The 13,855-nt window shown below is 39.0% G+C and overlaps 1 protein-coding gene across 2 annotated transcripts in view; it reads right to left on the minus strand.

Moving 5' to 3' along the window:
* LOC121378650 (serine proteinase stubble-like) overlaps positions 1–9,786 on the minus strand; it is a 128,922-nt gene extending 119,136 nt beyond the window's left edge. For both annotated transcript variants that reach the window (XM_041506926.1, XM_041506934.1), the window contains exon 1: positions 7,556–9,786. In XM_041506926.1, the coding sequence (XP_041362860.1) occupies positions 7,556–9,287 (1,732 nt within the window). In that variant the 5' untranslated portion in view covers positions 9,288–9,786. The remainder of the gene's footprint in view (positions 1–7,555) is intronic.
* Positions 9,787–13,855: the final 4,069 nt, after the last annotated feature.

Raw genomic sequence — 13,855 nt, forward strand, 5'->3', positions numbered from 1 at the left:
TTTCATCAGTATATTGTTGTGCCTCGATGTTTACCCCCCCCCCCCCCCCCTTGCTTACATTTGAGTATATTTATTAGACATGTAAAATAGCAAGGCTTGAAATTCACTTTGTGATGTTAGAAGCAATCATTTCTTCTCAAATTTTAACAAACGTTACGAACTGAGCAGCATTTCTAGAAAAAGTAGTCTGGGTCGGGTCGGGTACTGTTTGATATGCCCATATCCAGAGCCATTATTCATGAGACATTTGCGTTGCGTGGACATTACGTGGGGTTTGAAGGCTCGCAAAGACTAACGTGTTTTTTGTGAAGTAGGACCCAGGCATGCCCATCCCGGTTCCAGCCTCTGAATTCCAGTAGTCTGGAAATTAGACAACGTGTTAGACATACAGTGTGACTTTTTTTCAACAGCATTGCAGAAATCTTGAGACAAAAGCAGACAAAACCCCTTATTTGTATTATCACTCATGAAAATGAAGATATATCTGGATATACTTGGAGAACTGCCAAACAAATACTGTAGAAAGCAGAAACTACTTGTGAAACGGAGTATTGGGAGTGGCTGTCCTTACAGACGAGGCACTAGATAGAGATTCTTGGAATCAACTACTAGTTTGCCATAACGCTCATTCGACTCTGCACTGTGCGGAGATACAGTTAAAGTTTGTTTTGTTTAACGACACCACTAGGGAACATTGATTAATTAATCATCGGCTATTGGATTCAAACATTTAGTAATTATGACTCGTAGTCATGAGAGGAAACCCGCTACATTTTCCCATTAGTAGCAAGGGATCTTTTATACGCACCATCCTACATTCAGGATATCACATACAACAGCATTTGATATACCAGTCATATAGCAGCAAGGGATCTTTTATATTCACTTACCCACAGACAGGAAAGCACATACCACGGCCTTCGACCAGTTGTGGTGCACTGGTTCGAACGACGGAAAAACCCACTTGGATGGATCCACCGAGGTGCTTTGATCCTGCGACGCAAGCACCTCAGGCGAAAGCTCAACCGACTGAGCTAAATCGCGCCCTTGTGCGGATAAACTGTCTTGATCCTCTATTACGGTTTTGTCGTTCAGACCAGAAAGCATACTGTGTATTTTTTAGCGGCATTTGCTTACCATCGTTCTGTTAATTTCGAGCCCTGTCAAAGAGCTAGCGTCCTGGATTTTCTTATTACAACTGATTACGACACAGGTTCACTTGTACCTGACAGAGTATTTGAGTCTAATCTAGTGAAGACGAGATCTTACGGGAAAATCCCTTTCCTCCAGTGACCTCTAATGCCCGAGGTGTATTTGGAACGTGTCTTGTTGTTTCCTAGCTCGCTAGTTCACCGTCCGTGGATTTAAAATAGTTTGTCTTCTCTTTAAAGTATACCGCATGCTTCCTGGCTGGCAGGGATTCCTTTTCTGGCTGGCATCAAGTTGAGAAACGTCAGCAACTATGTATGTATGTATCGAAGGACATGAAACACATTTGTTCTGTCTTTTATCCAGCGAGTTTACGGAATCAAGAAGAAAAGGGATCATTCTCGTATTCACAATCGCATGAAGATAGGCCAGAAGTATTATTGTTAAAAGAACTCACTAACAACTAAGTACTAAGCCATGTCCTGGACCGAAAGTTCAGATAGTTAAGGTATTTGCCCAGGACAGTGTGCTTGCACCAAAGTAAACTGAAATGAAATTATGTTAAAGAACGGGGGGGGGGGGGGGGGGGAGTGCCGTCTGTTTTTAAACGGTACAAAGGAACATTTTAAAACTGCAGATATTTGGTGTCTAACATATATATTTATATCAACACTTGGACGAGAGAGAGAGAGAGAGAGAGAGAGAGAGAGAGAGAGAGAGAGAGAGAGAGAGAGAGGTGGGGGGGGAAGAGAGGGAAGGGATAGAGAGACAGACACAGAGATAGAAAACACGCTGAAATCACACAAACTACCTGTTGATAAAATTGAAGAAAAAAACTGTTAACGCTTTCAAAATCGTATCTCTACACAGACAGACTCAAAGGGATTTTATTACAAGGTCATAACCAATCCCATGAATCAATGTCTGTACAAGACAGAGCCCAATGGATATTTGGACAGTAGAGATAAGCTTAAACCTTAAGAACCCAGTCCTTGATCCGAGACATTTTCACACATAATTTCTGTATAATACTTTTTAGCATTACAGTGTACTCACTGATTTTCCTGGCACACACTTACCACGCATAATACAGTACATATCTTAACACTACAGTGTGCTAATTAATACATCACCTAATATTTTAACACTACAGTGTACTCACGGATTGTCCTGACACACATTTACCACGCACAATACAGTACATATCTTAACACTACGGTGTGCTAATTAATACATCACCTAATGTTTTAACACTACGGTGCGCTCATAACATGCTACATATTTTAACACTTCGTTAAGAGGGCTGAATAGTTTAAAATGCGATTGTATTTTCACACTAGTGTGCACGTACTGGCTAGATTGAAGTTCTTAGTACTTCACACAGTTTAGCAGTAGCGTGCGGGGTCACTGCATAATACTCTTACTACATCATACGTCATAACACAAGAATGTGTGAACTTGTCAGCCTCACGTTCTTAATGTATTATACATTTTAACACCAGAGTGAGTTAGCCGGACTGAATCATGGCATTATGTTTTACATATCTTTACACTGGTGTTCGGGCGGAATAGCATAATAAACGCTAAATATCTGCTTGTTTTGTTTTATTTTGCTTTCTTGAGGTTTTGTTTACGTCTGGGTGTTTCTTTTGTTTGTTGTTGTTGTTGTAGTTGTTGGGTTGTTTTGTTGGGGGATTTTTTGTTTGGGTTTTTTGTTGCTTTTGTTTTGCTGTGTGTGTGTGTGTGTGTGTGTGTGTGTGTGTGTGTGTGTGTGTGTGTGTGTAAAAAACAAAACTGATGATAATATACGCTACCTACTCACCACTAATACACTAAAACAATATAAAACTGATGATAATATACGCTACCTACTCACCACTAATACACTAAAACAATACAAAACTGATGATAATATACGCTACCTACTCACCACTAATACACTAAAACAATATAAAACTGATGATAATATACGCTACCTACTCACCACTAATACACTAAAACAATATAAAACTGATGATAATATACGCTACCTACTCACCACTAATACACTAAAACAATATAAAACTGTAAAATTATAAAAGAAGCTTTAAGGTACATGACGATTATGAATCTGTCATAAGCATATTCAATAACGTATCTGTGCACAAGACTGATTCCAAAAGAAGTTATGATAGAAAGACGTTATGACGATTGCATGTAACCATAACTGACTGTCAGGTGCTTTGTCTACAGAAGACAGCTCCTTTTGCTTACGACATATGGTTCCAACTCTGTCTGTAAGAGGATTGCCACTTCAACGCGCGGCGCCAGCACAGATGTCAACAAAAACGTCCTGTATCTTTCATAAACTGGAAGGCACAGACACATGTGCATAGAACTATGTTATAAGCATAATTTTAAAAGCATTTCACTAAACATATTGACGACAATATGTGTTATCTACAGTACTCATGACATTAATACAAGATACATTGTTTAAAGTGTGTAACAGACATCGTAACACCCCAGACGATAACGAATCTGCCATTAACATATTCAATATCGTAGTTGTACAAGACAGAATCAAAAAGATGTTATGACTGTGTTGTGAGGGTATGCAGCCACGAATCACTCACAGGTGCTTTATTTATAGTATTTGGTCAAACAATATATATTGCAGAATACACATTATTCCGTCCACCTGTCAAGCACCTTTAAATTTTATTTTCAAAATTACAACGGGTTTTGGGCCCCCTCTATCACAAAATCCTGGATCCGCGCATTGAGCTTTTATTTTATATGATAACGACTATTACTATAGCAAATCCACATGGGTTGTTGGGGTACCTGCGTTCCTGTGTTCTAATGGAGTATTTCCACTGACACACACGCACGCGCGCGCATTCTCCAGTTAAATGACATATTGATATCAACCCTGCCCTCTCCCTACTTCGCCCCCATCTATTGCTGACATCTTCTGACGTCTATCTTCTATTGATGATGACGTTTGTATTTTTGAAAAGACAAAAATATGTTAATTAATTGACCGAGTACACACCGCTGCTCCTCCGAATACATGCTTACGAGAAACAGTCTAACAGTTCACCCGATATATACAAACAAAGCTCCACTCAGTTTCAAGTTCAAGTTTGCCTGGCGCGATAAACAAAATGTTTGCTAGTCGACGAAGCGCTGTTTAGGGGTCGGTGCAATCACATAAATCATTTATCTGGCTGTGGAAACAATCTTGTTTTACTTTCGGTGCTAAGCAGAAATCTCAACAGGACCAGTTCTACCGCTAACACGTGCTGTAAACTCACTGTGTCCATATCGACATGGTTTCTGTTTCTTTTTTTTAGCAGGTCAGGTGACTAAAGATTTGTTTCAATGTCAGAACAAATCCAATAGTGTTTATCTCCAAAAAAAACCTCCACAGATATTTTATAAAAATAGTTTATAAAAGTGCAACGAACAAAAATGATGTGTGTATGATTAGTATAACAGTGAAATAATAAATAGAATTAAATGTTTTAACGGTTACATATATGATAAAATAACAATAGTAGAAGTAGTAGTAGCAGCAGTAGTAGTTGTAGTAACAGCAACATCATTAGTGTTAGCAGTAGGAAGTAGTGGTGGTAGTATCTGTAGTAATAGTAATGTAGTGTTGGTATAAAGTGCTCCTACTGGCAGTAGCTAGTGGGAATTTCTCTATTAGCTCAGTTGGTAGAGCGCTGGACTCTCGCACTGAGAGTCCGTGGTTCGAATCCCCTCAGTGGAGGTTGATTTTTCTGTTACATTTGGAGCCGACATAGGAACTGGGTGTGTTCTTAATACAAGAATACAATTATACCCCAATCAGGACTCGTAACAGTTCAACTGCCCGTGTCCCACAGCTCCGGGACGTAGCTTCACTTGAAGGGGGAGTATGTAGTAGTGTTGGTATAAAGTGCTCCTACTGGCAGTAGCCAGTGGGAATTTCCGTATTAGCTCAGTTGGTAGAGTCCGTGGTTCGAATCCCCTCAGTAGAGGTTGATTTTTCTGTTACATTAATAGTAGTAAATATTTATACAGTGAAATCCCTCAAAACCGGGCGTTTTACAGAGTCCCTTTTTAACAATTAGTATAGAGCTTAACTTTCCTAAGCTGGATCCCTCTGAAAACGGAAATTTTTCCTTGGTCCCCAAGAGGGGTTTCAATGTATTCACACTGTTATGAATCCAACTGATTAAGAAAGGACTGCTTGTTTAAAGACAGCCCTGCACATTGTGTAATCAAACATAATGGTCTGGGCCCAGTTCCACGAAGAGATCTTAGCCGTAACTGCACAGCTAACATATGCAATTAAGGTGATCTTAGCCGTAAGATCACCGTAACTGCAAAGCTAACATATGCAATTAAGGTGATCTTAGTGCTAAGATCGTTTTGTGGAACGGGTCCCTGGTATATACTGACCAGGCAATCTCTGCTGTCAGACAGTCTGAAGTTTTGTACGAGAAGATAAAACATCCATTGTATGCATTTTCCAAACACAGGACAGCACTTACTGACATACTTTGACATAACAAGGGCCTATTTCACAACGCTCTCTTATTAAGCAACACTGCATCGTCCTTGCAAGTTTTTTCGCAGTGCACAGAGAGATAGCAAAGTTACAAAGAGTTTTGTGAATTGGTTTCCTGGGCCAGTTGTGAAGGATTGGTTAAAAAGTGAAAACCCGATTAATTTCTCAACTTGGAAAGTTCTATAACTCCAATTTAGAGAGAACACTAAAATCGAATTACAGTTTGTTCTTCAGATTATGATAAGAAGACTGTTTAACGACATGCTTGCACTGTTTAGATTACAGATATTAAAGGGACATACCCTAGTTTTTAAACACTAGGGCATATTTTTTACTATTAGAGCCGTTTATGATCACTGAAATCAAATTTTACTTATATTTTGTTTAGATTATTCATTTCCGTACAACTTAAGTCTTTCTGATCATCCTGGTGTTTCTAATATCACAAAATGCATTTTTCATATTTTTAACAACGCGCGTGCGTCTGAGAAGTAACGGTTATGGAGTCGCGTTTTAGTCTACTTTTAAGAGAATTTCAACGTCACTGATTCTTGTTTCACTCTGTTGTATCCAAATGTGTTATAGGTTTATAAATTAACCAAACTTAGTGTCCATGTTTACGGGCTGACACTAGGGTCTAGTTAAAAAATATGCCTTAGTGTTTAAAAACTAGGGTCTGTCCCTTTAAAGGTGTCTCGTATTAAATGACAAGGAATACTTGTTTAATGACAAGGAATACTTGTTTAATGACAAGGAATACTTGTTTAATGACACCTCAGCATATTTAACCTCTGCTATTTTGCTTCTAGCATTTCAACATTTGGTCAGTAGAGAAAGAGAACAAAACTGTTGCAGATATCAATAACGCAATATGGGATCTTTCCCATAGATATAGTACATACCAGTGCCAATCATGGGTCTCTGATTTGGACGGGCAAAAACCACTGAGAGCGATCGATCCTGCTACTCATCGCACCTCAGGCGGGTGTTTTACGATTGAGCTACATCTCGCTCAGTGTCTAGCGTAAGAGAGAGATATATATATACCTTGTTACCATGTCTATTCTACATATCAATCATGTTGTGGAGAGTCGATAATTATTAGGGAGGGGGGAAGAGACAAATGTCTTAAAAGGTCTACAGAAAATGCTTTGCTATTACTTGTTTATTTCGTAGTCGTTTCGGTCGTTTTGTTTTTGCTTGCCTTGCTATATCTTGACAAACATTTATTTTTTATTGATTTATTTTCGTCTTTCTTTTAAAGACTTAATTTGTAATTTGAAAACTATCGAAAATACGGTTTGCTTTTTGAAATGGTCTTTACTCTCTTTGTGGAAACATTTTATTTGGTGCAACCTTTTACGTTTGAACTGCACGCATCAATTGAATCAAAACTGTTTCATTCACAATACACTTGTGAAAGAAGGTCAATTGGTCATCACTGCAAAAAAATTCCAATGTTATCAATACCTGTTATCGACATTATACTTGTTTCGTCGTCTTTTCGTCTTTATCATTTTATACCACCACCTGTAATATACTGAACTCCACTACAAACGCAGCAGTCAGATTCGTAGTTGTAAATAGGATATGAGAATAAAAAAATAATAATAATAATTTTAAAAAAAAAACATTTAACTGATATTTGCATAACTGGATATATTTTGATAGGCAAGAAATAACTCCACAGTTGTATACAAGAGACAGGGTTAACTTATGTTCTATAGCAACCTTGAGGTCACAGAGTCGGTAACAATAACAACTGAAAATTGGGTGTTGCGTTCTCAGTGATGTTTAGTATACTAAAGAAATATAACACTTAAAAATATTATAATGTAATACGGAATAAAAATTATCTATTACCTGCTCTGTAGTTCGGCCGCCATGTTGTAATTTTCGTATCTTGCGGAATGCTTATTCCTTTTGTGGAAAACGATGGGAAGGGCGACTTGGGTGTTGTAATCATCGGTCGTTGCCATGGTGATGGCGTTGTCTTCCAGGTAATAGTTTCCCACGATGCCGTCGTTGTTTTCGGCGGCGGCGAAGGCGGCGTGTACCACCTGAATGTCGTCGACAACCACGGGGCCAACGTCGTAAACAACGTCTTCCACGTCGACTTGGCCCACGGGTTCGTCCACCTCTGCCACGTGGTTTGTTCTTGGGCTCGTGTCGTCGTTATTAGCGACGTCGTTGTTGGTTTTCTCGTCTCTACTGTCGTTTTTACGGTAGTGGCTCTTCTCCTATGCCACCGTGGTGACGACGTTGTCGGGATCGTCGTCGTTGTTGTTGTAATTCGTCTTCGCCACCAAGGTTTTCGCGTCCGCCATGGAGACCGAGTTTTTTTCCTCCTCCTCAGAGGTGGTTGAGTTAGTGTTGGCGTTATGTGCGCCGTTTGTGTTGTTGTTCGTGGTTGTGTTGGTGGCGGCGGAGGCGCTGTCGTCGTTCGATGCGTTTGCCACCACGGCGTGCTGCGCTGCCACCACGGCGTCCCGCGATACCAGGGCGAGTTTATGTTTTGCCACGGAGACTTGGGTCTCTCGTCGGGGACTCTCGGTTTTTGCCGCTGGGTTGTTCTGCTCACCCAAGATGGCGTCGACGTTGTCGGTTTCCGCCAACTAATGTTCCGCCGCGTTTTCCTCTGCCACGATGACGACGTCGTTGTAGCCATTGGTTTTCGCGCGGGCCTCGTGACGCCCCAAGATGGAGGCGAGGTTCGTTGCCATGGTGATTCTGGCCTCACCCACTGCTTGCTTCTCTGCCACCAGGGAGTGGTTCTGAACGGCGGTGCCGTCGTGCGCGATGATGGCGTCGTTGTATGAATCCACGACGGCGTTGTCCGTCTTTGCGTCGTCGCCTTTCGCTTCCACGTTGGTCTAGATGTCTTCCAGCGAGCCGTTGTTTTGTGCCATCTCATGTGCGCCTTCCACCACCGCGTCGTTTTCTGTCGCGATCGCGTAACTCTGTTCTGAGAGAGGTTGTTCTTCATCTTCTTCGGTGACGACGTCGTTATGCGGTTGTGGTCGTGCTGCGATCGCGTCCACAGTCTGGAAGTAATTGCATCTTTTTCCCACCAATGGGTCGCGTGCACCGCCGGCAACAACGCCGTCACTGCCTGTCGCCACGGAGGCAACGTTGTTATGGCGCGACGCCACGGTGTCAACGTCGTGGCAACGCGACGCCACGGAGCCAACGTTGTGAAGACGTTCCTCTGCCTTGGAAGCAACGTGGTGACGACACGCCATATCGGGCGTGTTCTTGGTTTCGTTGTGGGACGGAAATCATCTCTGATAGTCACTGTAGTTTCCTGAGGGAAAACACAATCATCCCATCGGGAGTCTATCGGCACACAGTTTTTAAAAGTATTTGACCAATGCGAATTGCCAGGACACGCCGGCAGCAGCTGCGGTTTCCCAAAGCTGCATATATAGTACCTAGAACAGTCGTTTTCATGTCTCACCCACTGAATCCCCATAGAGGTGCACGGATATTTGGGTCCCGTGTTGCGGACCCGCCTCACATACGGAACGTGTGTCATGGCACTCTTTCCAATATAATTAAGAAACATCAACACTAACGACAGTCCAAAAGTGTCCATGATGTCTTCTATATGTACAGTTATCCTAAAAGGCCTAAAGCCGCTGTGTGGGTTGTTTTAGCCGCAAACAGCGGCAGAATTATAGAACAGAGAATCTCTGGTCTGTATAGCTCGAAATAGGTTCCATCAAAACATTGGGAAGAATCTGATGTTCATCACCGGGTCACTGGATCAAAGTATGCCACAATGTTTCTTCACCTGGAATATTTGCAGTCCTTTTTTGAAGGACAGCTTCTAAACTCGAATCCAGTTGGCTGCTTCGCCTGAAGGGGGCGGGAACAAAGCCAGGCTCTTAGCTGTCCATCTTCCTTGGTGCTGTTTACCTTCTCGTGTCGCCCCATTGTGTTTAAAGTGTTACGGAGGACGGACCCCGAAAGCTTAGGACAAGCCAGTGGTGTTCTTGCATTCCTTAACCTTCTCATATAGAGATGTTGACTCGTGCAGTCTCAGTAGCAACATTGCGCTGTGTTGGTCTATACAGCGAGTCTATTTTCTAATATCTCTTGTTTGGACATTGCCACCTCTTCTTTCCTCGCGCTCTACAGCGTGCAGGTATGTCAACAAGCGGCAACCCTAATCGCTTTTCATCCCAGGCCGACAAAGCTTAATGCTGGCAGAAAGACTCCCCCGTGTGAGATGTCAAGTTTGTCACTTTCCCTTTGTCAAACAGGTGGAGTTAATTCTACGTAACACCTTGTGTAAGAATACTTATTTGGGATACACCTTCTTCCTACCACCTGTGTGCTAAGAGTTTAGCTGTATTTTTCATCTGGGAGTTTCGTATGTTGCGGTAGATATCGCCTGTACACCGTGCCATGTTCGCGTAGATTTGAATGTACCTAAACCCACAGCTAAACTTCCTGGGGAAAAAAAAAAGAGTAGGTGAAAAAAAATTAAGAGGATAATTGAAGTAAATAAGTTAGTAAAGTACTTAACAGATCTGTAGCAAATACAAAACAAACACAAAACGAAAATATAAAACCCCACCATATTAAAAACAATGTTCCTCTGGCAAATCACAAGATTCTTTTGTACACCTCCATCAAACATTACAAGTAATAACGAGACTCGTAGCAGCGATCAACTAAAGGTGAATGGAGTGGGGTGGGGGTAATTTTAAAGAGACTGTCCTGAGTTTACAACCATTGTAACATATTTCCAAATACTAAATCCTTTTTAACAACTAAAGTTTTATTTTTGAATACAGTTTATTGTTTACAATATAAGTGACACTATATCCAATGAGTTTTGGGTCGTTCTAATGTTTGTACAATCTGATTAAAATTAGCTCTACTGGTATATACCGGTAGATGTAACAGCATTGCGTGGACTCCCATGTCCAGGTGACATTTCATCTATAAATAACAATTTAAATATCGACCAATTACACTTCGCCTTTTATAGCGTTATTCGGGAGCATACAAATTCTAAAAATATCGGGCGAGACTATTTATACAACAGGCGAACTTGTTGGTCTATTTTAACATTAGAAAAAAAAAACAGGGGGAAAAGTGCAGTAATAAACTCTGGATTGTATACTGGTATAAACAGATTTTATGGCTATAACATCACGGTTGTTTTGTAGTTTTTATGTCTTGAAACAAAGTTTATATAAATATTATATTGAAATTAGTTTTCGGCATACTTCGTAATTCACCCGAATCATTTCATATACCCTCGGCTTAATCCCGAATGTTTTCAAATTATTTTCAAATCACTGGCATGATTTTGCAAGTAAGGTTTTGTTTGGTCGAATGAAAGGTCAACTGGACATGAGCTCCAACGGGCTGCTGTTAGATCCACATGTAATAGTGGAGCTAATTTTAATTACATTGATGTTTGTAGTAGCTCAAATTTCGTTTTATAATTTCTTTCGTGCGACTATTTTCTTTGGAGGTAAACTTCAGGCTGAGCTACTACAAACATTAGGATAACAAGAGCATATGGTATATTTTAAACAAGAAAATTTATTCCATGTCTAATAATGTTTAAAATGTTATGTTAGTGAAAATCATGATATAATGACAGCAAACTCAGGACAGTCCCTTTAAATAAAAGAATAAGTAATACAAAGTATATTTGACTGCGCCACTTAACCATGATATAAATCACAGTTGTGTCGTGTTCACGTGATTATTTCCACCATGATTATTTCAATACTTGATTTTTTATTGAAAACATGTTTTATTGCGCATATACAAAAGGATTGGGCACACATTGTCCAACTTACGAGGACCTCTCCTAATTACAAACAAACATTGTACAACAATGGCGACTGCAATTTTCAATCAATCAATCAATCAATGAAAGTAACCGTTTGTGTGAAAAACGATTGAATAAACTGAAAGGACAGAAAAGGAAAAGAAAAGAAATAGAAGTAATCGATGGTTTAACAGTATTCATTATTAACATTTTATCTTCTTAGACAGACCAACTGGTAAGTAATAACAATATAAAATATAATGTAAAAATAACAATAAATAAATAAATGATTCCGCACCACGATATAAAGTTTTCTTAGTCAAATCGTTGTGTCAGTTTAATGTATTTGTGAACATGCTAAAATATTTGTTTGTTGGTATCATCGTTAAACGCGACACTTGGTGTAGGGAGTGAGAGCGAAACTCTGCTACTACCACATGTACTACTCCTATTGAATAGCAGCAATGAATCGTTCGTATGCACCTTCCCAAAGACAAGTTAGCAATGAATATTTTATATGCAATTTCCCATAGACATAGACAGATCTGCATATACCTTTATATACTGGCCATAGGAAAGTCTTTGGGCAAAGCACTGATTCATGTTTTTTGTTGTGTTTTTGTTCGTTTGGTTTTGGCTACTTTCCACAAACATTATGTATTAATTGTTGTTTTATCTTATAAAGGTTACAGTTTCAACTACATGCCCATAAAAATTACAACCATACAATTTCATTTACTAGTAAAAAACAGTTGTGAACAATCTTTAGAGGATGACCGACCAGTTGAACTCATGGCCATAAGCGTATGGGTTCCCATTTTGTGTAGGGAATTAAACAAAAATGCCCGAATCTGGATAACAACATTTATTTATATTAGCATTACGCCAAACGAAACGGCCATATAGGATTGCAAACGAATCACTGCGCATTTTCACATGGGTATAATGACGGAAACACATGGTATAAAGGTTTCAATCAAGCACATTTTGCCCGAATATCTCTATTACTGTTTTGTTCGAATTTGAAGATTTGTTCCAGAAGGAACCTCGAAATACTGGAGAGAGAGAGAGAGAGAGAGAGAGAGAGAGAGAGAGAGAGAGAGAGAGAGAGAGAGAGAGAGAGAGAGAGAGAGAGAGAGAGAGAGAGAGAGAGAGAGGAGCTGGGTTATTTTGATGATTTTGGGTGGAAATCAATAAATAAATTCTTTCTCTTGAAGGATTTACTATAAAGTATTCAGATATGAAATATTTCCTGCTCAAAGCATAATATGGACATACTAAAAGAAAATGATATTCATCTTCCACTTCATTGAGATTACACTTTAAACAGATAGTTTCATTTCTTTCTATTACTGGATTATATATGCTTTTCTGTACTTTTAATTTATGTGACGAACACCTAAATTTAGAAAAGAAATTCTCAAGAGATCCTTATATTGTGAAAATATAATATATACTTTCTGTTTCTAAAAGAGACTTATAAGAAGAATATGCCTTTAAAAAATGAGAAGAATTAATGTTATCATGCCAGTGTTGACAATGAATGTCTTTACATCTCCGTACAAAGCTGGACATAAATAACTTGATACTGCCACATTATTGAGCAATCGAAGCATAAGAAAACCTGTTTGAAACAATAGTGTTCTTACATGTGATACCAAATTAATGTTACCAGTTTTATCATGACATATCATAACAAGTTTTGGGATATCTGAATAAATCCATATATAACAATTTACACCAATATTTTTTATACAACGGCTAAAATATTTCACACACAAATTATCAGTACCTATTTCCCTAAGTACAGCATGTGATGATACTCTCTTTGAAACTCCTAAAAACCTTGTACTTTTTCAATAGATTCTCTATAAGTAAATCCCCATATTTCAAGGCCAATATAGTAAAATAGGAGCTATTTTAGTATCAAATATATTCTGGACAGTACTGTATGATAATGTAGGGTATCTCTTAAATAAGTAAAAATAGGAAAACAGGCTTTTCTCGCTGGAATAGATCAAGTCCAGCAAGCCTACGACCATTTCAAACGAGAAGATAATTTTATACCAAGATACTTATAATATGGCACAGTTGTTAATTGAATGCCCTTATAAAACCACTTCTTGTTACGTCTTACGTACCCATCATTTCTAAATACAATTATATTAGATTTATTAATATTAACTGCTAATCCCCATTTTACACAAATCTTATTTAGTACATCAATTTTTTTTTTTTTTTTTTTTTTTTTTTTTTTTTTTTTTTTTTTGCAAACCTATTATTGTGTCATCAATAAGTACATATCATCAGCATTAGTATATCATTAATATTTTCATTCACAAAAATTACTAAGATTACTATTATTC

This window comes from Gigantopelta aegis, chromosome 2 (genome assembly GCF_016097555.1).
Source record: "Gigantopelta aegis isolate Gae_Host chromosome 2, Gae_host_genome, whole genome shotgun sequence".
Taxonomy (NCBI): domain Eukaryota; kingdom Metazoa; phylum Mollusca; class Gastropoda; order Neomphalida; family Peltospiridae; genus Gigantopelta; species Gigantopelta aegis.